Source organism: Anastrepha ludens, chromosome X (assembly GCF_028408465.1).
Source record: "Anastrepha ludens isolate Willacy chromosome X, idAnaLude1.1, whole genome shotgun sequence".
NCBI lineage: Eukaryota > Metazoa > Arthropoda > Insecta > Diptera > Tephritidae > Anastrepha > Anastrepha ludens.
Window position 1 is genome coordinate 5,870,170 of NC_071503.1, and position 25,807 is coordinate 5,895,976.

General features: G+C 42.3%; 1 protein-coding gene across 1 annotated transcript; it reads left to right on the plus strand.

The window, feature by feature from the left end:
* The first annotated feature begins 1,947 nt into the window (after positions 1–1,947).
* On the plus strand, positions 1,948–19,387 carry LOC128869700 (GATA zinc finger domain-containing protein 14-like). Its single transcript, XM_054112307.1, has 3 exons — positions 1,948–1,970; positions 2,039–2,226; positions 18,825–19,387. The coding sequence occupies exons 1-3, from the start codon at positions 1,948–1,950 to the stop codon at positions 19,385–19,387; spliced, it is 774 nt and encodes a 257-aa protein (XP_053968282.1).
* The last annotated feature ends 6,420 nt before the right edge of the window (positions 19,388–25,807 follow it).

A 25,807-nucleotide genomic window follows, 5' to 3' on the forward strand; every position in this document is an offset into this window, starting at 1 on the left:
TGTATATCATCAGCATACGCATGGACATTCACGTACTGATAAACGGTAAAAACATCATTGACAAAAAGACTGAATAAAAGTGGACCAAGGATAGACCCTTGCGGAACACCAGTTTGTACGTATCTAGACTGAGATGTTAATTTACTGGTCTTGACCTTCTGCGTTCTGTCACTAAGGTAGCTGGCCATGAGCTTCACCGCACTGTCTTTGAAGCCGAAATAGTGTTTAAGCTTCAAATTCAGCTTGTGATTCACTGAGTCAAATGCTTTAGAAAAGTCAAGTAAACAAAGTAGAGTCAAGTCTCCGTTGTCAAAACTAATTCTAATGTCGTCCAATATTTTAACCATTGCAGTCGAGCAACTGTGACTTTGTTTGAAGCCAGATTGTAGTGGAGAGAGTAGACGATTGTTCTGTACAAATGATGAAATTTGCGTAGCCATCAAGTTTTCGCAAACTTTGGAAAATGCGGGCAGTATGCTGATAGGTCTATAGTCGCCAGCATAAATAGCTGGGAAACATAAACTAGTCAAGCAATGGTTTATTATATGGGTAAGGGGTCCTATTATATATTGTATGACTATACGGACGAATTTTAGCGAGATACCATCATCGCCTATAGCTTTAGACTTTATTTTGGATAAAGCTTTCAGGACATCTACCTCACTAACTGTCAAAAATTGAAACTGTTCTTTTAGAGTAGCACAGGGTGAGGACTCTTTTAAAATAGGAGCACAATTTGTTTTCTTACCAACACTAATAATGTAGTCATTAAGTTCATCAAGGTCAATCTCACATTCGGAACTTTCCTTGCCATGAACTTTAAATTTTTTTAGGTTGCGCCACAGTTCTCTTGTAGGAAGTGACGGATCAAGTTTTGAGTAACTGTACCAACGTTTCGCTTGTCGTATTATTGCAGTGGTTTCATTTCGGATTACCTTGTACCGGCGCCAAGAAGAAGTTTTTTCTCCACTTAGCATAACACTTGTTGCGCTTTCTAATGGCAGCTCGAACTTTCGAGTTGTACCAAGGACATGAACTATTTAAAACATTTACAGAACGAAGCGGAACATGCATGTTAAATATCGAGGATAGGTTACGGTTGAGGAAGTCAAGTTTATTATCAACAGCACTAAGAAACCTACATTCATTCCAATTTATAGAACCCATGTCTGAATACAGGGAATTAACATTCAACGATTTAAAATCACGATACTCGTAGGTGGCACCTAAATTTGGACGATTCATCACAACATCTAAAGTACAAAATATTAAGTTATGGTCAGAGATAAAGTCAACTTGGTCGAATTTAAGAATATGTGACAAGTCACATGTTATAAAATAATCAAGAAGACTAGGTTGTGAGTTATTTGAATATCTCGTTGGTGTAATTCCGTTAACAACACAAAGTCCAGCTGTTGCCAACTGGTCGAATAGTTTACTACTACTAGGCTCATTTTTTAAAAGGTTAACATTAAAATCGCCACACAACAGGATACGTTCGTAATTTAAGACAGATTCAGACAGGTCTACAAATAGTTTATCAAGAGCAATACTTTTGTTAGGATTGTAAACACATGCAATTAAAATTTGATTCATGCCATCAGATACTTCAGTAAATAAGTATTCATTTTCACCGTTATTTGACTTTGCTATCAGTTTAAATTTCAAACTTGGAAGAACCTCAGAAAAACAGCTCCACTGCACTGCTGCTAATTTCTGAAGAAACCCTGAAGGTACTCGAGGAAAAGAAGCACAACCTACGTTTTGACCTCAGGACGCCCAAACTTACGATCTTCCCCGCCTCTGGTGCTCTGGATGGCGAAGTGGACGGAATAGGAGAAGTAACAAATCGGCCGGTCATCCTCAAGATGGACGACATAGATATCTGCCTGATGCAAGAACCCTGGGTTCGGCAGTCTAAGATCATGGGCCTCCAGAGCAGACACTATGATCTATTTTATGTCCTGTCGGTAGCTAAGCCTAGAGCTTGTACTCTCGTTAGGAATACTATTAATGCTTTCCTGATTTCTTATTTCAGCTTACTAGACGTGACAGTAGTCCGTGTAGAAGCATCTAGTGCCCGCTGCTACAATTTGGTTTCTGCATACATGGCCCACGAAAATGCAGCACCTCCTGAGGAAGTGGGGCGTTTAGTGGACTCACCTTCATCGCTGCTACGCCAATGCAAGACACACCATTTGGGAAGCAGCGAGGTAAATGATCGAGGTGAGCCTCTTTTTGATTTCATTATTTCATTATTAGACGTAGTCTCCTTATTTGGAACAAGGGCGACGGAGTAGTAGCATATGCCGATGACTTGGTCCTAATGATATCGGGACCGTTTCCCTCGGTCGTGGCTGAGATTTTGGAAAGGTTATACTCAGTCGCTGGAATACCACTTGTGGCTTCCGAGTCAACTCTGACGAAACGGAGCTGGTGCTATTTACCAGTAAATATAAGCCTCCACCCTTCCGACTTGCCAAATTAAATAACCACGTTATCCCGCTCTCATCGGGAGTTAGGTATCTTGATGTGATACTTGACTCCAAACTCCATTGGAAACTACACATTGAAAATCGGCTAAAGAAGGCCAGTATAGCCTTCTACTCCACCAAATCAATGTTCGGTACTAAATGGGGACTCAATCCACAGATTGTGCTGTGGATGTACGACGCAGTGGGTTTGCCAATTTTAACGTATGGATACCTAGTTTGATGGGAAGCTCTTCGGAAGGGCTATAATATTTCTAAACTGGGGAGGATGCAAAGGACTGCATGCATTGGTATCACCGGAGCATGTAAAACTTGCCCCAGTGCTGAACTGAATGTAGTTTGCATTTACTTCCCATCGACTTTTACATTATTTCCATCGCAACTCAAAATGCACTCAGGTCAGCGGAGGTTGGCCTCTGGAGATAATATTTCAAAGCACATGGTAGCATTTTCGGGCGGTAAACAACGTATTTCTCCGAACTTCGAGCTGATCTCTCTGTCCGCAAACTAGAGTTTGAGGGTCGTGCTAGGACAATCTTTCCAAATAGGCACGATTGGATCGAGGGGAAAATCTGCACCGAAGCTTGCACTTCTGTCTTCACTGACGGTTCCAAGATGGAATCGAGAGTCGGAGAAGGTATTTTCTTTAAATCTAGTTCAATTTATCTATCTCCTTCCTTTAAACTGCCGAATAATGCTAGTGTTTTTCAAGCAGAAGTCTTTGCGATCCTGCAGGCATGCAAAATGCTTAGGGAACGCGGGAGCGAAGGAAATATTAACATTTTCTCCGATAGTCAAGCCGCGATCAAGCCTCCGATGACGCCTTGGTGCAGAACGAAATTAGTAAACTACTGTAAGGAGGAGATCAAATCACTTGGGAGTGCAGGTAAAATTTCTGGAATCTGGGTTCCAGGACATAGGAACATAGAGGGGAATTAAATTGCTGATGAACTTGCCAGGAAGGGGACTGAATTGGCCGCAGAGACCTCCTACCTGGTCATCGACATCTCCCTGACAGTTGTTAAAGGAGAACTGCACAAATTATTTTTCAGGAAAGCGCAGAAAAGATGGAGCTCCATTTCGATCCGGTCACTGGATGTTACCATTTAAAACCCATTGCAGCAGCTGTGGGGACCTTTCAGAGAAGGAGACTGGTGAGCACTTTCTCTGTATATGTGCGGGCTTGGCAGCTAGACGATTAAGGTCACTGAGCGCTCCTTTCTTCGACACCCTGTGGCAGTGCGCCAACCTAAGTCCAATCAATCATCTCCATTATATCAACAACTCTGGCTGGCTGTAGATATCTGCCTGTTGGAGGTCTCATAATAATATCAAACCGGCGCTTCAATGCTACTTGAGGAGTACCAGACTGACACTTGAACCATTTCACCTACCTACCTATTAAGGATAGTTTTTCGTGGCTAAATTTTCTAAATTATTCTCCAGGAAAGATTTCACAAGCCTCATTAACTCTTTTCTACATCCGAATAGATTTCTACTTGCATTCTTTTGGGCCGCCGGCTGACTTCTCTGCTATTAGTACTTAGTGGCGGTGTTCGTTGCACACTTCCAGGCTGCTTAATTGCTGATGATTCTTTATTAATTTTTTTTATTGTGAATGACGTATCTCGTTGAGAGGTTATGTCCACAGCCCCAACTCCTTAAGCTGCCGGAGCTGGATTTGGATTAGAGTTATACGCAAAACCTACGCTGGAGCCTCTCGACAAATAAATTGCCGGAAAGTGTTATTTTTCCGCAATAATTATCATCAGTTTCTTTCAATCAAGTGATCTTATTATGGTTACGTTTGTGGCTGTAGTTTGTAGTAATTCACTCCACTTTTAACTTCCATCGTATATTACTAAAAGTTGATTAATTTTGATATTTTTATTCCAACAAAAAATTAATCAAGGCAAATAAATTTCATCATCACACCCTTATGATTTACTTTCGCACTTGCTATGTATAAATATACCCTATAATCCGAAAGTAGCGGGAATGTTTAAATAAAATAGAACAGAGCCCTCTATCGACTAAAATCTCCTTCCACGAAGTGGTAACTTCAACTTGGGAAACGAAAATAAGTCGCATGGGGCCATATCAGGTGAACACGGCGCTTGCACGATAGTATTTACTTGGTGTTTGATAAAATAATCCAGCACAATTTGGGCTCGGTGCGATGACGCGTTATCATCATGCAAAATCCAAAAATTGTTTGCCCACATTTCCGGCTGTTTGCGACGTACAGCATCTCTCAAACGATCCGATGGCGCTAAAAAGTGACAGATGCGTGTCTTACAATCCTACCAACATTAGAAACAAATATGGATCGGTTCCCACGTTCGCGGTTTGTTTAAATTAAACATTCCCGTAACTTTTCGATCATAGGGTATATCTTATTCGACTATAATTTCCTGAATACACCAAAGCTCAAAATTCAAATTAAACATCCTACTTATATAACGCTCCTCTATACTATCTATGTGGAGTTGATTTTCTCCCATTGCTTGCGCCCTAGGTCGCGCATCGGGAATGCCTAGCAGATATACAGGGTAAGTAGGAAATAAATATCTCTTGCGGACCAAAACAAGCAAAACACCTGCTTGGAGGTGCTGATAGTATCACCAAGCAAGCCAACGAATCCGAAGGCGTCTGTCTTGAGTCGAGCAGCTTCTCGGTCAGCGTCTGTTTTCCAGTTTAGGAACGGCTGAACCATCCTGGACTAAAATGCTCGAAAGGGGCAGTTGAAGACCTGATAATACACTATGGGGTGCCGGAATCTGAGTCCAGTAAGATTCTGTCAATACGTCTCGAGAAACATTTGGAATCCGTGATGAGAGCTTGTAGCTGCATTAACTACCCCATTAGTATGTCGATTGATACCCCACAGAGACTGTGGTTCAGATATTGCTATAGCCGCCCCTTCCCGATAAAACCATGGCAGCCATTGAAGAACGTTCGCTCAGTTCGTCGCCATTGAGTTGGCAGTTCATGTTAGGTTAAGCTTGCTCCCTAGTAATGCTCACCCTCGTGTTGACCTCCCTGCATTTTAAAGATAACCACGGGGTCACCGAAGTAACTGTACGTACGAACTGAGATAGCATCTTCAAGGGGGGGACCCAACAACATGAACACGCAACAATTAGAAGAAAAATCGGTAAATAACTTTATTAAGGCACAACTGAGCATAACTGCAAGGCCACCAAGATACCGTCTCCATTTCGAAGAAATACAAAAACTCTGAGATCACCTAATAAGAACCAAGATGTGCGCCCTATGACCACGAAGGTCCTGAAAACTGCTGCAACCACAGGATAATGCTATGTAACGCCGCGCAGTACAACAGTAGAACAGTTGGACGCGCGAGAAGCGGTGCAAGGTGCATCTACAACCGCGCTGGCATATCACAGCCCTAGTCGATCACAGATGGTGGCCAAGCAACCCCAATTGATGACAGTTCGACTGCTGTCTCTGGGGAAAGAAATCGATGAACTTCAAAAGTTCTGTTTGTCAGAGAAGAACATGCAGAAGGACGTTATTACACCGACTTCATACCAAAACCATGCTTCAGATAGACAAGGAGGAAAGACGGGGGAGATTAGACGAAAAATAGCTCCAAAAAAGCCGGGATAACTAAAACGCCACTAAAATACAAAAGTCCGATAGTGCGGAGATAGTAATAACGTCATAATAATAACGGATTAGTGGGGAGAAAAGGACATATTACGGTGGTCAAAGCCAACGATAGGACCAAGTCGCTGATTGAAGAGGCCGACACACTAAGATGTACGCTAAAGGTCGTGCTTTTGCTTAAGCTCAGCAGAGCAAAAAACTCTGATAGCCGATCGCTGCAGGTGGCAATCCAGGACGTACTCAAAGAACACCCATCGGTAGTGGTAAAAGCCCACATGGTTACTATCCGCTGCAAAGATCTCGTAACGGACATTGGCAGAAAAGAAGAGCTGTTGGATGCTCTAGAGAGCACTCAAGGTCCGGAGGGTAGAAGATTCAGCTATAAGAATGGTCTTGCAATACAAACGAGAGGTCCCACAAAGCGAGTGCACGTGGGAAAAAGTCGACGGCCTTTTTATATTACGCTGCTATGCTCCGCCAAGAGTGACATTGGAAGAACTTAGGGACTTTCGAAATAAATCTCCCATTATAGTAGCCGACGACTTCAATGCCGGGTCAACCACGTGGAGGAGCTAGCGTACCAACCCCAGGGGACGAATTGTAAACTTGATCGTCCTAAATATGCCAGAGTGTTATTCTTTCGACACGGGTACAAGAAGATCTATTATAGACCTCGCCTTCGCTGATAGGGTCACGGTAAACCGCGTGCAATGGCAATTGTCAGATAAGTATTTTAACAGTGATCACAATGGCATTATATTCGACTTTCTCGCACTTCGTTGGAACGCACCAACAAGAAAAGGCATAAACATTTCATGGAAGAGAAGCGCTTTCGAGGCGGAAATCTTCCGGGATATCTGAAGCTTCAGAACCAGCTTTGATGCAGAAACAGCAGAGGGACGAGCAAACCAAAGCTTGCGATGTAACGACGCCAAAATGAAAAGGTTTGTTAAACCGCAAGCCAGCATTTTTGTGGACAGCCGAAATAGCAACCAGACTCGTCGAAAAGCTCAAAGGACACATCATCGTCCCTCCTATCCTGCCCAACAGCAATTGTTGAAGAAAGCCCGAAAGGCGCTGCGACATTCCATAAAACTTAGCGAATCCCGCTTCTTCGCAAGCCCTAAAAACCACCTGTTCATTACTTTTACAGGAAGTGATCCCCATCTCTTTCCTCCCAAGAGCCTATTTAAGGTAGGAGACCATGATCTTCATCCCACGCCATAAGAGACTGAGGAGAACGCAGTTCCAATTGAGAAAGTGCTGGCCTTCCTAACAAAAATTAGCGTCGGGAAAGCCCCAGGACCGGACGGGGTCGCCAACAATGCATTTAAGGAAGCGGTCCAAGCGCATTCGCAATTCTATAATGAATGCATTAGATCGGGTACTTTTCCCACGGGATGGAAACGACAGCGACTAGTGCTTTTGCCTGAACCTGGAAAGCTGCCAAACGTCCATCGGCATACAGAAAATGAAATTTTTAAATTTGAATTGGTCCAGCCAAGGAGCACAAAGAGATTTGGTGGCTCCTAAAAGACTCAAGCTAAAAAGCCCATTGTAATTAGAGCTCTGAAAAGAGGGTATATAGTCAAGGGGGAAAGGAGAAAATTATCGGAGAAAGAGATAGGAAAGAATAGAAACAGAGACAGAGGTCGTTAGTCTTTTGAGAATTTCCCAGATTCTTTGGTAAACCTGTAAATATCCTCCAGTTTCAGACAACGAATATTACTCATTCTCACGACATCAGAACCCAAAATCCATAGCCGTGCTCTAGCAAAGGCAGGGCACTCACAGAGAAAGTGCTCAGTGATATCCGCCTCCTCCAAGCAAGACAAGCGCACTGGGTCCTCACTGATTCCAATGGTGGTCATATTCTGACCTCATGGGTTGTGTCCTGTAATAATACCGACCATCAACCGAACATCTTTTCTTCCAAATTTTAGTAGAAAGTTTGACAGTTTTCTATTCGGACTTGTCACAAAACCCCTTGCAGCTCTGCACCGTTCTAGATCGGACCATCGCTCTTTATGTAAATTGCACGCACAATCGCTGTTCCAATTCATGATTCCTGCTGAACTTCCTGATGATTCCTTCCTGAACTAATTCCGATTATTGTTCAAGCCTGTTTTGTCTTGCGACAGAATTAAGATCCTTCTTACATTCTTGAACAATCTTTGAGGTTTGCTTCGCATTCTCTGGGGCTTTCAGTGCAGCCTGACTGTCACTGAAAACTCCAATCTGTTTCCCGCTCCACCTCCTCCCGATTATCGATTCTGTTCCTTTTAGGATGGCAAAAATTTCCGCTTGGAAAACAGTTGACACTTGCCCCATAGCTTAGTGATACCTTTTACTATCGTCTAAGTACTATCCGGCTCCAGACCCTATTTCATTCTTGGACCAATCGGTAAAGAAAACATCCGTCAAATCTCCATGAATGCATTCTGGATTGCTCCATTGCTCACTCATGGGAAATTTGACATGAAATTTTCTTCCAAAAGAAACTATGGGTATCAGGTCGACTTTAGGTGACAAGAACAGTAGATACTGCTCAGATAGCGACTTAAAGATTTCTCTGTGTCCCGAAGTTCCGTCTTCGTGCCAGAATCCATATTTATGTAGTCTGCACATTGCTTTTATTGCATCCTGTTGTATCTTAAGATCCAGGGGGAGCAAATAAAGCATAGCATTTAGAGCATCGCTGGAGGATGTACTCTTGGCAACCGTGATGCATAAAAATACACTTCTTTGCAGCCTGTATAGTTCCCGGATTGTGGACTTAACCATGCTCCGTCTCCACCAGACCAAAGAGGCGTAAGTGATGATTGGTCTAATAAGTCCTGTGTGTATTAATAGGACCACAACAGGTTTCAGACCCTAGGTTTTACCAAAGGCTCCACGGCATTGCTGAAAAATCCTTAATGCGCGATTCACCTTCAGTGAAACTTGTGTCTGCAAAGTCAGCTTCTTATCCAAGATTACTCCTAGATATTTAATTTCGTCGGAAAGACTAGGTATCGCACCTTTTAGTGTTAGAAGACTAGTGAAGAAGACTGTGGTGGTTTTGTTCGGATTGACGGATTCTCATGCACCAGTTCGATTTTGTCCAGAATCCTCTGCACCTTCGGGCACAGCCTTCCTGGCGATTTATCAGATGTTAGCGCGCAAACATCGTCCGCATATCATTCCACATGAAACCCGATTTCCTGCATCTCCGCTAGTAGAGCGTCTACGACCAAGCACTGTTCTCACCAGCGGTTAACAGCCTCTCAGAGAGCATAGAATGTATCCACTTTACAATAGTTTGATTAAATACATGTCGATCGGCAGAAGAACATATTGAGTCGTAAGTGGCATTATCAAAAGCAGAACATGCCCATTGTGTACTCGTCAGCTTCCACCTCTGCTTCAATCTAGCTAACAAGATCGTGTATGGCTGATTCACATGATTTTCCACTCTGGTAAACGTGTTGGTTTCTACTAAGTGAACTTCTCGGCAATACCCGCACTCGAATATGTTTCTCCACCACTCGTTCTGGACTTTTCAACACGAACGATGTCAAACTGATTGGTCTAAAGCTTTTTGCTAGGGAATAGTCGTCTTTTCTTGGTTCCTGAATAAATACTACTCTTACGAGTTGCCACTGAGAGGGTATATGACCAAGTACAAGTACAAGACAGGCTGTGAAGATCCTTTTCATGGCCTCAATCAGCCTGTCTCCTCCTTTTTTAAGCATTGCTGGATATATTCGGTCAGGTCCAGGGAACTTAAAGTTCTCAAAGGAAGACAAGGAAAAGCTTATCGATTCTTTTGTCACTATCCGACTAGCAATATACCAGCTGTACCTAGAGGCTCCACCGTCGCTACCGCTATTGTTCATGCCTCTCTCTACTTCAGAGAGAGTTCTTCTACCCGGAAAATGGGTTTAGAGTAGAGCATTAAACGTTTCCGATTTGGAAATGGTGTATGAACCATCAGGTTTTCGAATGGAATCCAGCCTTACTGAGCGGTCTAGTTGAAGGACCGTACAAAGTCTCGCTGTTTCCCTTATTTCTTCTACTGCAGAAATTTCTATAGGATTAGGTTTGGCTTTCCGTACTTTTTTCTTACATTCTATCTGTGTAAGTCGATGATTAGCCCAGTCCTCTTCAGTTTGGTTCTTTAAGGCCTTATTAAGAAGTTTTCTGGACCGTACACGAGGCTTCGACAGTTCAGGGTTCAACCAAGCAACTGCTTTCCCCTGTTTACTTTGCCTGAGCGGGCACAACAGTTCCTCAAAGCAATTGATTAAAGTACCTTTTAATTTCTCAGTAGCATCTTCAATCATTTCTATTGATTTGAGTTTTTTCAGGTTTGGTAATCGCTCTGTTGCAAACTCACCTTTGAAAGGACATGCGAAATATTCCCTGCCTTGGTAATAAAAATACATTGGGTTTTCTCCCCTTATCGGGGATATGTGACAGCCTGAGGCAATTTTAGAAACTATCAAGAGACATGGTATCGCCAGATCAAGCATATCGCTTCAGCGTGCTGAAACTATTTATTAACCGCCCATCGAGTCTTGGTTTCAGAAGCGATTTCTTTTAAACTTCTATTAAAATGCTCAATATTGTACTTCGTTATGATTTAACGCTGCGCCGGTGGACCCAGTAAGGATGCCTGAACTACCAGCAAATTGAATGTCTACTTAGTTTTGATATAAATTCTGTGGCAAATTTTACAACGCATGCGGCGAGAGTAAAATCGCAGAAAAAAGTTCTGTTATTTTTGCTTTTGTTCGTATGCATTGTCTACTCAGTCTCTTGGCAAATTTCGCTTGTTAAGGACAATCGGATTGCAGTGATTGCACTATATAAGGGTGGTAAAAGTGCAAGTGAGATTTACGAATTGCTGAAAAACTTAATATTTCGAGAATGTTTGTTTGTGGTTCTAACCAGTGCAGCCATAAAAGCCGTTCGAGAAAGAATCCGCAGAAATCCCCTTAGAAAGCAGAAAATGATGTCCAGGGAAATGAATGTATCGACCAGATCAATGTTAAGACAAATTAGAGATGATCTTCACATGAAAGCTTTCCGTCGCTAAACTGGTCATCTTGGGACAACGCGCTTGAAAATTAGACTCGAAGATGTAAGCAGCTTCATCGTTGGCACGCGGTCAACGGCCAAGAAAATATTATTTTCACAGATCAGAAAATGTTGACTGTTTTTTTTTTAAGTTTTTTATGCTAAAACTTCTGAAGACGCAAAAAGTGTTGTTCCAAGACTTCAGCGCGGCCACGATACACCCTCCATAATGATTTGATGGGGAATGTCTTGTAACGCGTTACATCTCTTCATTTCTGCGAAAACGGGCTTAAGACCGGGGCAAAGGTGTACCAGGAGAAGGTCTTAGAAGGCGTGGGAAAGCAGTTGAGCAGTACTCTCTTTATTGAAGAGCGTTGGATCTTCCAGCCATATTCCGCTCCAGCCCTTAAGGCAAAAGCCACCCAGAAGTGATTATAATATAATACAATATTCCTGGGCTCATAGCCGCAGAAGATTAGCCATCTGAAAGTCCAGATCTGAATCCATTGGATTACAGTTAATGGTCAGAATTGGAGAACTTGATCTGTCGGAGACCTCACTGAAATCTGGAGATTCTCAAATAATCTTTGGTTCGAGCAGCGGCCTTACTGACCGGTCCAGCCTTACGATCCAGCCTTACTGACCGGTTTCTGTTTGGTTCAAGGCTCTATTAAGAAGTTTTCTGGACCGTACACCAAGGGTTCAGGGTTCCACCAAGGAACTGCTTACCCCTGTTTACTTGCTTAAGCAGGCACAACAGTTCCTCAAAGCAGTTGAATAAAGTACCTTCTAATCTTTTAGTGGAGGATGGTTCCATGTGTAGAAGTCCACGCAAGTGGGGAAAGTTACTGATCGCCATTCACTTGGGAGTGGCCAGGACGATTCTTCTGCATATGGTTCAAGCAGCTCACAACGGCCGGGATTAGCCCACGTATCCTCTGGGTAGCTTTCGAACACCCGTTCGGGAGTGAGCTAAAGTGAGAAGGCGAAACATTCCAGGATAGCTGGTTGTGCGTTGGGTTTGGGACCCACCACTTAAAAATCGCCCCCAATGAAAACTTTAAAAAAGCCTCGGATGAGACCTCCCTATACTGATGACGACCCCTGCAAACGAACTAAGGACTATGATTTGAGGGCATGCACCTGGAATGTCCGGTCCCTTAATGGGGAGGGTGCCTCTGCCCGGCTGGTTGATGTCCTCGTGAGAGTAAAGGCTGACATCACTGCCATCCAAGAGATGCGATGGACGGGGCAAGGAAAGAAAACCATAGGACCTTGCGACGTCTACTACAGCTGCCATGTAAAGGAGCGCAAATTCGGTGTCGGATTTGTTGTGGGAGAGAGACTTCGTCGCCAAGTACTGTCGTTCACTCCGGTGGACGAGCGTCTCGCAACAATCCGCATCAAAGCCCGTTTTTTAAAGATACCGCTAATTTGCGCCCACGCCCCGACGGAAGAGAAGGACGATGCGACCAAAGATTCTTTCTATGAGCGCCTGGAACGTTTCTATGAGCGCTGCCCCCGCCACGACATAAAAATCGTGCTTGGCGACTTCAACGCCAGGGTGGGCAAGGAGGGAATTTTTGGTCCCACAGTCGGAAAATTCAGCCTACACAACGAAACATCCGGTAACGGACAGAGGCTGATCGACTTCGCCGGGGCCCGAAACATGGTAGTCTGCAGCACCAGATTCCAGCATAAAAAGATACACCAAGCTACCTGGCTGTCCCCTGATCGAAAAACGCGAAACCAGATCGATCATGTTGTGATAGATGGAAGACACGCTTCTAGTGTATTAGATGTACGTACGATCCGAGGACCCAACATTGACTCGGATCACTACCTTGTTGCAGCCAAACTGCGCACGCGCCTCTGTGCAGCAAAAAACGTGCATCTACCTACGCAAAGAATGTTCGACCTCGAAAAGCTGCAATCACAACAGACAGCCAGAAGATTCGCCACTCGACTCTCACTCCTGCTCTCAGAGAGTACTGCCCAACAAACCGGCATCCACGAACAATGGAGCAACATTTCTCGTTCTCTACGTACCGCCGCCGAAGAAGAAATCGGATTCCGGCGAGCCCGAAAAAACAATTGGTACGACGAGGAATGTCATGCTGCCGCAGAAAGAAAGGATGCCGCCTATAGAGCCACGCTGCGATCGGGCGCAACGCGAGCCATGTGGGATCGCTACAGAGAGCTGAAAAAGGAAGAGAGACGTATTATCCGACAGAAGAAACGAGAGGCCGAAATACGTGAGTGCGAAGAGCTTGAGATGCTGGCCAACAGGAACAACGCCCGAAAATTCTACCAGAAAGTTCGGCGGCTTACAGAAGGTTTTAAGACCGGGGCGTTTTCCTGTAAGAACAAAGACGGCGAACTGGTGACCGACGTTCAGAGCAATCTTAAATTATGGAGGGAACACTTCTCGAACCTATTAAACAGTGACAGCTGCGCATGTCACCGAGAAAGTGAAGATCCCGATACCCCAATCGTTGACGACGGAATTGTCGTTCCGCTACCCGATCATGACGAGGTGAGAATACCGATAACGCAGCTAAAGAACAACAAAGCTGCGGGCGCCGACGGACTGCCGGCTGAGCTATTCAAACATGGCGGCGAGGAGCTGGTAAGGTGCATGCATCAGCTCCTATGCAAAATATGGTCGGATGAAAGCATGCCTGCTGATTGGAATTTAAGTGTGCTCTGCCCAATCCATAAGAAGGGCTATCCTGCAATTTGTGCCAATTACCGCGGGATTAGTCTTCTAAATATCGCCTATAAGGTTCTAGCGAGCGTATTGTGTGAAAGGCTGAAGCCCACCGTCAACCAACTGATTGGACCTTATCAGTGTGGCTTCAGACCTGGAAAGTCTACCATCGACCAAATATTCTCAATACGCCAAATCTTGGAAAAGACCCATGAAAGGAGAATCGACACACACCATCTTTTCGTCGACTTCAAAGCTGCATTCGACAGTACGGAAAGGAGTTACCTGTATGCCGCGATGTCTGAATTTGGTATCCCCGCAAAACTAATACGCTATGTAAGATGACGTTGCTCAACACCAACAGTGCCGTCAGAATTGGAAAGGACCTCTCCGAGCCGTTTGATACCAAACGAGGTTTCAGACAGGGTGACTCCCTGTCGTGTGACTTCTTTAACCTGATGTTGGAGAGCATCGTGCGAGCCGCAGAACTTAATCGCTCAGGCACAATTTTTTATAAGAGCGTACAATTGCTGGCGTATGCCGATGATATTGACATCATCGGCCTTAACAACCGCGCTGTTAGTTCTGCCTTCTCCAAACTGGACAAAGAGGCAAAGCGAATGGGTCTGGTGGTGAACGAGGACAAAACGAAGTACCTCCTGTCTTCAAACAAACAGTCGGCGCACTCGCGTATCGGCACCCACGTCACTGTTGACAGTTATAATTTTGAGGTTGTAAAAGACTTCGTCTATTTAGGAACCAGCATTAACACCGATAACAATGTCAGCCTTGAAATCCAACGTAGAATCTCTCTTGCCAACAAGTGCTACTTTGGACTAAGTAGGCAACTGAGCAGTAAAGTCCTCTCTCGACGAACAAAACTAACACTCTACAAGACTCTCATCATGCTCGTCCTAACGTATGGCGCAGGAGCTTGGACGATGACAACATCCGATGAAGCGACGCTTGGAGTGTTCGAGAGAAAGATTCTGCGTAAGATTTTTGGACCTTTGCACGTTGGCAACAGCGAATATCGCAGACGATGGAACGATGAGCTGTATGAGCTTTACGACGACATAGACATAGCGCAGCGAATAAAGATCCAGCGGCTACGTTGGCTGGGTCATGTCGTCCGAATGGATACAAACGCTCCGGCTTTGAAAGTATTCGATGCGGTACCAGCTGGTGGTAGCAAAGGAAGAGGGCGGCCTCCTCTGCGTTGGAAAGATCAGGTGGAGAAGGACTTGGCTTCACTTGGTGTGTCCAACTGGCGCCGGTTAGCACGAGAAAGAAACGACTGGCGCGCTTTGTTAAACTCGGCCAAAATCGCGTAAGCGGTTATAGCGTCAATTAAGAAGAAGAAGAAGAATCTTTTAGTAGCATCTTCAGATATTTCTGTTGATTTGAGTTTTTTCAGGTTTGGTAATCGCTCTGTTAGGATTCCTACCGGAAGGTATTGATATTGTATCAATTCCGAGTCGGAATTCGATAAGACGATGATCAGAGAGAGAGTCCTCTTCCAAAACTCGTCATCGGTTGATTTGATTTCCAACTCAGTGTTAGATCAATGACCTCATGTCTACTTTTGTTCACAAAAGTTGGTTTGTTACAAGTGTTTTAAATGACCAAATCAGATGACAGGATAAAATCCAGTAGCTTGAGACCTATGGGGTTGCATTTGCTGCTTCCCCATTCAATGTTCTGTAATTTTGCATCACAGCCCACTATAAGCCCCAGATTATACATACAGATCATTATATCTGTTGGATGCTGTGGGGAAAGTGCTCGAGTGAGTCATCTGTGAACGGCTGCGAAGGTACACAGTCGACGCCATCCGGCTGGTAATAAACACAGCCAACGCGGCTATTAGAGAACCAAGAGGGACTTATTGGACTGTTAGAACTTAAGACATCAAGACACTTTCAACTCGGCAAATTGGTCTATAATTCTTTCGTCGTTGAAGGGTTTATTTTGACAGCAGGGGCCTAGAGTACGACACAGACGATGGGCCTCAAAGGTACGTAGTGACTACCGGGCTACCTCAAGGCTCTGTCATTGGTCCTACGCTATGGAACGCGATCTATGAGAGCATCCTAAGATTGCACCTTCCTGTAAGCGCAACGCTAGTGTGATATGCAGACGACATTGCCCTTGTTGTAACAGGGAGAGAGCGTATTGATGTGGAACTCACGTGCAACGATGCGGTAACAAGAATCTAATGGGAACACAAGGCGCCAGTCCAAGGCTTCTCTGAATAGTTATAGACTCCATCTTATTTTATGCCGCACTAATATGGTGCCAAGCTCGAGATACACACCTGCGTGATGCCAGACAGGACTAAAGGGCTAGCGGACTGTTTCCGACCACAATCAGTGAGATTATGAAAGGAGCTACTTGCAGCGCGGTAAGTCTCAGAGACATAGGAAGCTGGACAACAAGGTGGTACGGTCACAGTAAGATCCTCCTACAGGGACCCTCGCTGTTGAAAAATAGATCAGACTACGTATTCCCCGACCTAGACTTCAAGAAAGGCTTTACAGTCAAACAGCTATAATGGCCTTGGACTCCAACTCCATTTCATTCAAACTAGTCTTACAATGTAGAGAGAAGCTGGAAATGCTTAGTCATTGGCTTGAAAACGCTCTGATATGGGTTCCCGGTCACAGGAACATACGGGGTAATGAGATAGCGGGTGAGCTAGCAAGCAAGGTTTCGACACTAGAAATATCAGAGGCGGTGGCAGTCTCCACCCCACTCAACACAATAAAAGCATCCATTGCTTGACACTATCATACTTAAGCCGAAAGAAGATGAAAGCAACTAACTACATGTATGACAACAAAAAACACATGGCCGTCATACAAAATCCAAAGGACGAACGATCTGTTAGGATGATCTCGGCCAAACATCTCACGCATCACTGGAACCCTTACAGGCCATTGGGAAGTAGGGGATCATGCAGCTAGACTCAAACTACCCTTCAATCCTATAATATGCAGGAGCTGTCAAGCGGAAGGAGCCAAGGTAAATCTTTTCCTCTACTTATGTGAATGTCCAGGGCTACCCAAGGCACGACTCCGCTCCTTTGGTAAGCCTTTCCTGCAGCAAACTAATGAGATCTCAGACGTCGAGATAAAGAATTCGCTATACATGGACCTCACTAAATAGATTTGACTTAGAACAACAAAAACAAAAACAAAAAAAAAACAAAAAAACAAAAAAAAAAACATCACTTTACGAGGACGGTGGTAGTAAAACGGTTGGTCACTAATTAGGATTATTTCAATGGAAATACTCAACCACTTCAATAACAACAACAACAGGACTGCCTTAATAACGTAAGCGAAGAAGAAATCGTTGATAACCTCAAAGAACAAGGAGTGAAATCAGTTTACAATATTATGAAGCACGCAGATGGAAAGCAAGTAGCTAGCATTGTTCTACTTCTTACCTTCGATCGATTTTACCAACCGGAAAAATTGAGGTTTCTTGGTACACCATCAAAGTACGACCCTACTACCCCAAATTTATGCGGTACAAAAGCTGCCAGCTTCTCGGCCGTACAACCAAACGTTGCGGAAAGCCTCCTCTATGCGATACTTGTTCACTTCCACCTCATCCCCCATCTAATTGTACTCGCACTTTCTGCATTAACTGTTCTGGCTCCCATCCTTCGCCTAGTAGAGGTGGCCTTAAATTTGTGCAAATGAAGGAAGTCATAGTTTTCAAAATTGATAATAAATGCTCACTCCGTAAAGCCATACAAACAACAATAATGTAATAAAGAGTCACCTAAAACTTAAAATTGTACCAGTTATTTCAAATGTTCAGGCTCTAGCCGTCAAAGTAGTTAGTGGATTTAAGATACTTATTATATTTTGCTACATTCCCCCTGAACAAAACTTTACCAGCAGAGATATAAATAATATGGATACTCAATAACTAGAAGATGTTATTCTAACCAATAACATTGTTGTTTTGAACGATTGCTCCCCAACTCATTTTTTAACACATAAAACTTTTACCAACCCAGACATAACCATTTCCTCTGTTTCCATTGCTCCAAAAATCTCCTGCTCTACCCTAGACGAGTTACACTACAGCAACCACTTTCCAATTGCTACTTCCCTTTCCAACATAAACACCTACCTTGTAAAACCTTCATCAAAATTTCTTGTAGATAAAGCCGATCGAAAAATTTTTTTTTCTGTTTTACTAGAACTATGCAATTGGATTCCACGCTTGAGCAATATTAACGCTGAAGCAGCCACAATCAAGCGAATTATCAGAACAGCTGCTCATTTGTGAATACCACAATGTTGCACCAGAAAGTTTTCTACCAAACCTCCCTACTGGACTAATCAACTTTCTATTCTTAGAAGAAGCAAACACTATGCATGGGAAAGTTTACGAAAAGCATTTTCTTTGTTTAGACGAGAGTTGGCAACCCTTAACCCAACCGAAAGTGAATCCATCAGTGAATTTTTTATGTGAAAAATTACCTGAGTATAAAGTGGCAAAAAAATATAAATGTGTGCAAACCCGATTAAAGAAAATTCTCTTAATCGGTGGTGTATAAAATAACATACAAATAGTGTACAATAAACGTAAACTTTCCTTATTAAAAATTTGGCGCTCAGAGCTTGAGCAAAGTGAAAAATAAAACAATAACAAAAACATCAAACAAAGGCGTCAAAACAATAAAACAAAAATCGAACCCAGCCAGCTGCAATAAGCACGGCCTGAAGATATGCAAGCTTGGGCCTCTGCATAAATTAAATTTACTCAGTGCTGCCAACTGACATTTCCTAAAACACATTCATTTCTTAAAACACCAAAAAAAAAAAAAAAAAAAGCGTAACAGTTGCCTTAACACGCCTGATAGAGATAACAATATCAATACTCTCTCCCTTCCCTGGAGTGCCCAGTGCGCTACACCATCAACTCCAATTCTCCCGCACATATCAAAAACATCAACCGGTACATCCTCCTCCACTTTGTTAACAACACCAAGCCACCAGGTCGCTCTCTCCACTCTTCCTCTCACAATGACATCAACAACCAACACAACAACAACAGCAAACACAGCAGCTCCCTGGCACATCTGATTTGCTCCTCGGCAGTAACTTCAAAAACTTCCACAACATCACAAGTACAAAATATTAACACCATTAGCCCCAAAGAAGGAAATAAGCAGGAAAACCTAAAACGACACCGTGACGGACAGTCCTCAAACAACTCAAACGAACAGATGAACAGTAATAAAAAACATAAAAACAAAACTCAAAACACTGTACAAAAGACACTCAAAGAGTACTGGCTGGATAAGCCTAATTCAAGCAACCGTTTTGAGTTGCTAGCACAAGAAGCTGAAGCGAATGAACTACATACTGACAGTGGGACAGAACCGAAAACAGAACCACAAACAGAACAACGCAAACTTAAACCACCCCCCTCTATGTGCAAAACGTTGAAAATGTACAAGCAATAACAACAGCCCTTAAATCACTAACTGATACAAAATACGAACTTAAAGCACTCTCAACAAATGAAGTTAAAATCCAACCACAAGAAAGTGTTAACTACACAAACATTCTGAAACTATTAAAAGATAAAAAACCAAATTCTACACATTTAGACCTAAAGACCAACGAGACTTCAAAGTAATACTTCGCAACGTTCATCATGCAACAGATAAAAACGAAATCATAATGGAACTAGCAGAACTTGGTCACGAAGTGCTAAACATACACAACATTCAACGCAGTAACACAAAACAACCTCTCCCACTCTTCGCTATAGAACTAAAACAGCAAGACAATAACAAAGAAATCTACAAAATAATAACCCTTCTACACTGCAGAGTCACGTTTGAGCCACCTCACCAAAAGCGGACAATCCCCCAATGCACAAACTGCCAAAAATATGGCCACACGAAGAATTATTGCACAAAAGATCCAGTATGTGTAAAATGTGCTGGTAAACATAACACTTTTAACTGCAAAATAAATCACTCCTCCAACAAAAATGAAATTAAATGTGCCCTATGCGGCGAAAATCACACCGCAAACCGTCTACAAAGCCCTACAAATACAAAAATTCCCCTCCGTCCGTAAAAAAGAACTACCAGCAACGCCAACGCCACCCACAGATCAGTATCAGAACTCTGGCACAAATAAACAAATCACCCCAGAAATATCGTACGCAGAAGCACTTACCAGAAATATGCCTTCATCAACGAGCCATAAACAGCATTCTCCTACTTACTACAACTAACACTTACCCGATGCAACAACAATGAGCAATTGATGAAACAACTCAAATGACCAACACGATGAATATCATAACCTTGCTTGTAACTCAACTTGATAAACAATAAATTAATAATCGCTATCTGGAATGCTAACGGACTATACCGCCACTTACTAGAATTGAAAATATTTTTAACCGACAATGCAATTGATATCATGCTCATTTCCGAAACCCATGCCGCTGAGAAGACCTATATAAACATACCAAACTTCGATATTTATTATACAAATCACCCTGACGACAAAGCTCATGGAGGCACAGCTATCATAAAAAAAGAGCAATAAAATGCGTAGAAATGGATGGCTATAAAGCTGAACATATACAGGCGACTACAGTCTGCATCAACACTTTGACTGGCCCAATAAATATATCAGTTGTTTATTGTCCACCCAAGTATAATAATACAAAACACCAATACCTTGATTATCTTAAATCAGTTGGAAATCGATACCTAGCAGGGGGAGACTACAATGCTAAGCACGTAACATGGGCATCTAGGATAACCACCATGAAAGGAAGACACCTATATGAGGCCATTAAGGCAAATAACAACAGCATATTAAGCACAGGAGAACCGACGTATTGGCCAACTGACACTAAAAAACTTCCTGACTTAATCGACTTCTGTATTACGAAAAACCTGACTCATGAAAACATTACAATAAAATCATACCTTGACTTATCATCAGACCACTCACCATTAATAATAACGCCCCAGGATAGACCTGTTAGAAAAACCATCACCTCGTTATATAACCATAAGACGAACTGGAATATATTTCGTGATGTCATAAAAGAATACACGGAAACTCGAGTCTCTTTCAAATCCTCCTCCGAACTGGACAATGCAATTGTATACTTAAACGATAACATAATAAAAGCAGTAACACAATCGACACCAATATTAGACACCTTAATAACAAAGAAAATCCCTGCTTTTATTTTAGACAAAATCAAACAAAAACGCAAACTCAGGAAAGACTGGCATCGCTCCAAACACCCAGCCGATAAAACTAAACTAAACAAATCATCAAATGAACTCAAAAAAGTTCTCCAAGAACATAATGACAATCAACTGAAGAAGTACCTTAGCAGCCTCGAAACAACTACAGCTCCCAACTATTCCCTATGGAAAGCAACTAAAAAACTCACTAAAACAACCATACATAAGCCTCCAATAAAAACAAATTCCAACACATGGGCTAGAACAAGCAAAGAAAAGGCTAGAACATTAGCTGACCACTTTAAAACACTATTTACAAATAGCATGCATAATAAAGACATTGAGCTGCCGAACACAATTGAGAATGCAGACCACACAATACAAAACACGACAAAAGAAGAAATCAAATATTATATAAAGAAACTTAAAGACAAAAAGACATCGGGATATGACCAAATAAATGGAAAAATAATAAAGGAACTACCCGATACTATAATAAAATAAATACGAGACCTCTTCAACGGAATAATTAAGTTACAATACTTCCCAAAAGCATGGAAAGTTGCACAAGTTATAGCGATCCCCAAGCCAAACAAGAACGTCACTGTTGCTAGTTCGTACAGACCAATTAGCTTGCTGCCCATCCTCTCTAAATTGTTTGGGAAAATACTACTTGACAGAATTGACCCGATTCTAAAACAAAAAGACGCTATCCCCTCACACCAGTTCGGTTTCCGAAAATAACATTCAACTGTGTAACAGATTCACAGAGTAGTAAACAAAATTACAGACGACTTCGATAAGCAGAAATGTTGCATTGCCGTGTATTTGGACATCGCGAAAGCTTTTGACAGAGTATGGCACAAAGGACTTCTATATAAGCTAAAAACCATTTTACCACTTAACATATTTAATATCCTTAAAAGCTACATGACTGATAGACACTTCTTCATAAAATATGACGATGAGTGCTCTGTTATCTTGACGGCGTCTGCTGGAGTACCTCAAGGAAGCGTACTGGGCCCCATACTATACTTAGTATACACAGCAGATATACCAACGCCAACTAATCGAGGATCAATGATAGCTACATTTGCAGACGACACAGTTTTAATGTCAGCTAACCACAATGAAGAAGCAGCAACAAAAACACTGCAAGATACGCTATCAGCTACAACACAATGGCTTGAAAAATGGGGCATTGAGGTCAATAAAGACAAAACACAACATGTAATATACGCGAAGAGGCAATCTGCAAGATATCCAATCCAAATTAACGGCGAAGACATAAAAATACACTCAAGTGCAAAATACTTGGGCATAACGATTGACTCAAAACTCACATGGAAAAAACACACACTGAACAAGAGAAACGAGATGAAAAACAAATTCCGACAACTCTACTGGCTACTAGGAAAGCAATCAACCCTAAGCTTATTTAATAATCAAATGATATACAAATCAATAATCAGACCGACATGGACCTACGGACTAGAAACTTAGGGGACTGCCAGTAAATCAAACCTACAAATCATTCAGAGAAGTCAATCTAAGATGCTAAGGACAATCACAAACGCAAATTGGTACATAAAAAATGACGATATTCACCGCGACCTCGGCATAGACACTGTCACTGAAGCAGTAAAAAGAGGCAGCAGTAAGCACATCTTGCGACTACTAGAGCACAAAAAGCATGAGATGAGACTGATACCGGGAATGGAACTTAAACCAAGAAGACTAAAGCGCAAAACACCCACAGATCTTGCTCGTACAGTAATATAAAATAAAATATAATAATATAAAATTATGGAAAACTATGTATTAGTAAAATTGTAACTAAATACCACCAAAGACAATAATGTTCTCTTTCAACGCAAAAATATCTCCTTCATACAAACATCTGAGGGCTCGGTATTCGAACCTCTGAGCATAGCTACAGCGTTTGCTGTAAGCTGGTCTCACGACTCTCAGAACTTAAATTTCCATCCAATTTTTAATACCCTTAATACAAATAACATTTCAGACTTATGTGGTTCGCTGAAAAAAAACCATTCAACGAACTCCCATCAGTTCGCTTTTCAAAAAGGATTAAGGATTATTTGAACTCTTTGTTTCTTCCGCTCTTGCAACAAGAAATCACGTTTCATTCCTAAGCTTAGACTTTGAGACGGCGTACGAGAGAATAGGCAGCCATGTTATTCTTACTGAACTGAAGTCTTGGACAATCGGGGAAAAGCTGTTTAATCTCATTAAGTTATTTCTGTCTAATCCTAAATTTTATGTTAGGACTACCATTCCGATATATTGCCTCTTGTCAATGGTATCCCACAAGGGTCTCCACTTTCAGTCACTTTGTTTACGATAGTCTTCATGAAAAAGTTCTATCATATTAGCCTATCCCCACATTAATCATGTTGTCTATGCTGATGATGTGCTAATATTTACTAAAATAAAAGACCTTGCCCAAGTGAAAAATACTTATTCAAGTATTTTAAAATATTTATATAATTGGTAAATTTCATCAGGAGCTAAACTGTCGGCTAGCAAATGTTGTTCGTTCCACATTTGCCGAAAACACAAATGCACATCCCCAATCCTCTCCTGTTCAAATACCATCATCCCACAAACTGATACTTTAAAAGGTCCAGGAGTAATTCTCGATAAAAAACTTACTTTTAGACAATACTGTTCTTATATTAGTTCATACAAATACTCTCATAAATGTAACCAAAGCCTTAATATTAGCAAAAATTTAATTTGGACTGGCCATTTACGGACATTGCGCAAAAGCTCATCTGAAACTTCTACAATCACCATATCACACTGCCACCAGGAGAACCATTCGTGCATTTTCCACCTCGCCTATTAAAGCCGTTCTTGTTGGGGATGGTTTACCATCGAATCGAATTTATTTTTACTGACGGTTCCAAACACGATGACACCACATCCTTTGCTATAACGAAAGATACCGGTCCAACTATCACCGTCGGAGCTCTGCCTAACTATTGTTCAGTTTTTACGGCCGAATCAACTGCTTTGCTCGAAGCAGTATTATTTGCCCCCAAAGAGCAAGGAAACTTTGTTATATTTACTGATAGTTTTTTTTTTTAAATGCTTTCGCACCATATAGTAACCGTCGCTACTACGTGTGTGGTGATTCCACTAAAAATATCCTTCCTCTTCTCTTGGATTTTTCCCTCCACCCCGGGACTGCTTCCGCATTGCTTCGAGGTAGAGGGCCAAGACCGCGTCCTAAGAAGGACACTTACTTACTCACCCTGCGTCCAGGGTCGCGTGTTTTGAGAAACCTAACCTCAATGCTCTTCAACATAAGTTTCCTCCACTAAATTTGCGACGGATTCCCAGTTTTCTTCGCTTATCATCATTTTCTCGATCACTTCTTCAGGTGTAAAAACACCAATAGCTCGTTGCAGAGCTGTTCTCTCTATGTTCCACCTCTGGCATTTAAAGAAGCTGTGCTCCGCATCATCATTCTCAGTATCTCCATATATGCAGTTTGGTAGGGTCACTTTTCCCATTCGCCACAAGTACTTGCGAAAGGACCCATGTCCGGACAAAAACTGTGTGAGGTAATATCATAGTTAACCTCACCGTGCTTTCTTACTAAATCATTTGTGGAACAACATCAAGACGCACACCACAAATTGGAGGAGGAGCTCGACCAAACAACCCAAAAGGGTGTACGCGCCAATTATACTTATAAACTTACACTTACTTATAAACTTACACTTTTCTGCACTTAACAACACTAGCATTAGGCGGAATGCAAAAGAAAGTAACTTATAAATGGGAGCATAGTCATAGCCAACTCTAGGTCAGTTACAGCATACTTATTTAAAAGTGTACTTTATCTTAGTAATGGTGATATTAGATTCGGCTTTACGCTGAGAGCCAGCTTAAAACACAATTAAAAAAAAAGGAAGTTTGAGTCTGAAAAATAATACATTTGCTCTACACAACTGCAGTTAGGTCAATTCTCAAGCGTAACCACAATCGAAAGCATTATATGAGATATAATATTAAACATTCTTTCGGTAGATCTGCAGGCAAGATATATGCACGCTTTGCGGCAATACGGTTGAACACATAAAGTAGCGGTCAAACTCAGGCTCACGGTAAAATCCCTGCTGGCATTTCGGGGCTTCCCACTCATGTGGACTATGCACTCTCGCCTACGCTTGCCGTTACAACGTTTACGACTCTCCTACCCTCAAGGCAAGAGTGGGGACGGGACGATGTAATAAAAAGCGAGCCCATCCATATGTACACAGATGGCTCAAAGCTCTCAGGGTGGGTGGAGGTGTACATCTTGAGCATCTGTGGATCTCCTTCAGCTTTCAGATCCCCGATTACTATAGTGTCTTTCAGGCTGAACTTATGGCAATAATAACAACCGTAACACTGGTACAGTGTGATGCGATACTTGAAGATCGTATCTACATTTTCAATGATAGCACGGCGGCAATAAAATCCCTCGAAAAACAGTCGACAACTTCGAAGGTAGCCTGTCTTAAGTTGCAATGTGTAAGCCCCAGCAAGCATCAGGGGATAAAAGTGCGTTTGCATTAAGATAGAAATCGTCAACATTGGACTTTTTTTCCTTACTTTGACCTCCTATCATGTAGTGCTGTTATT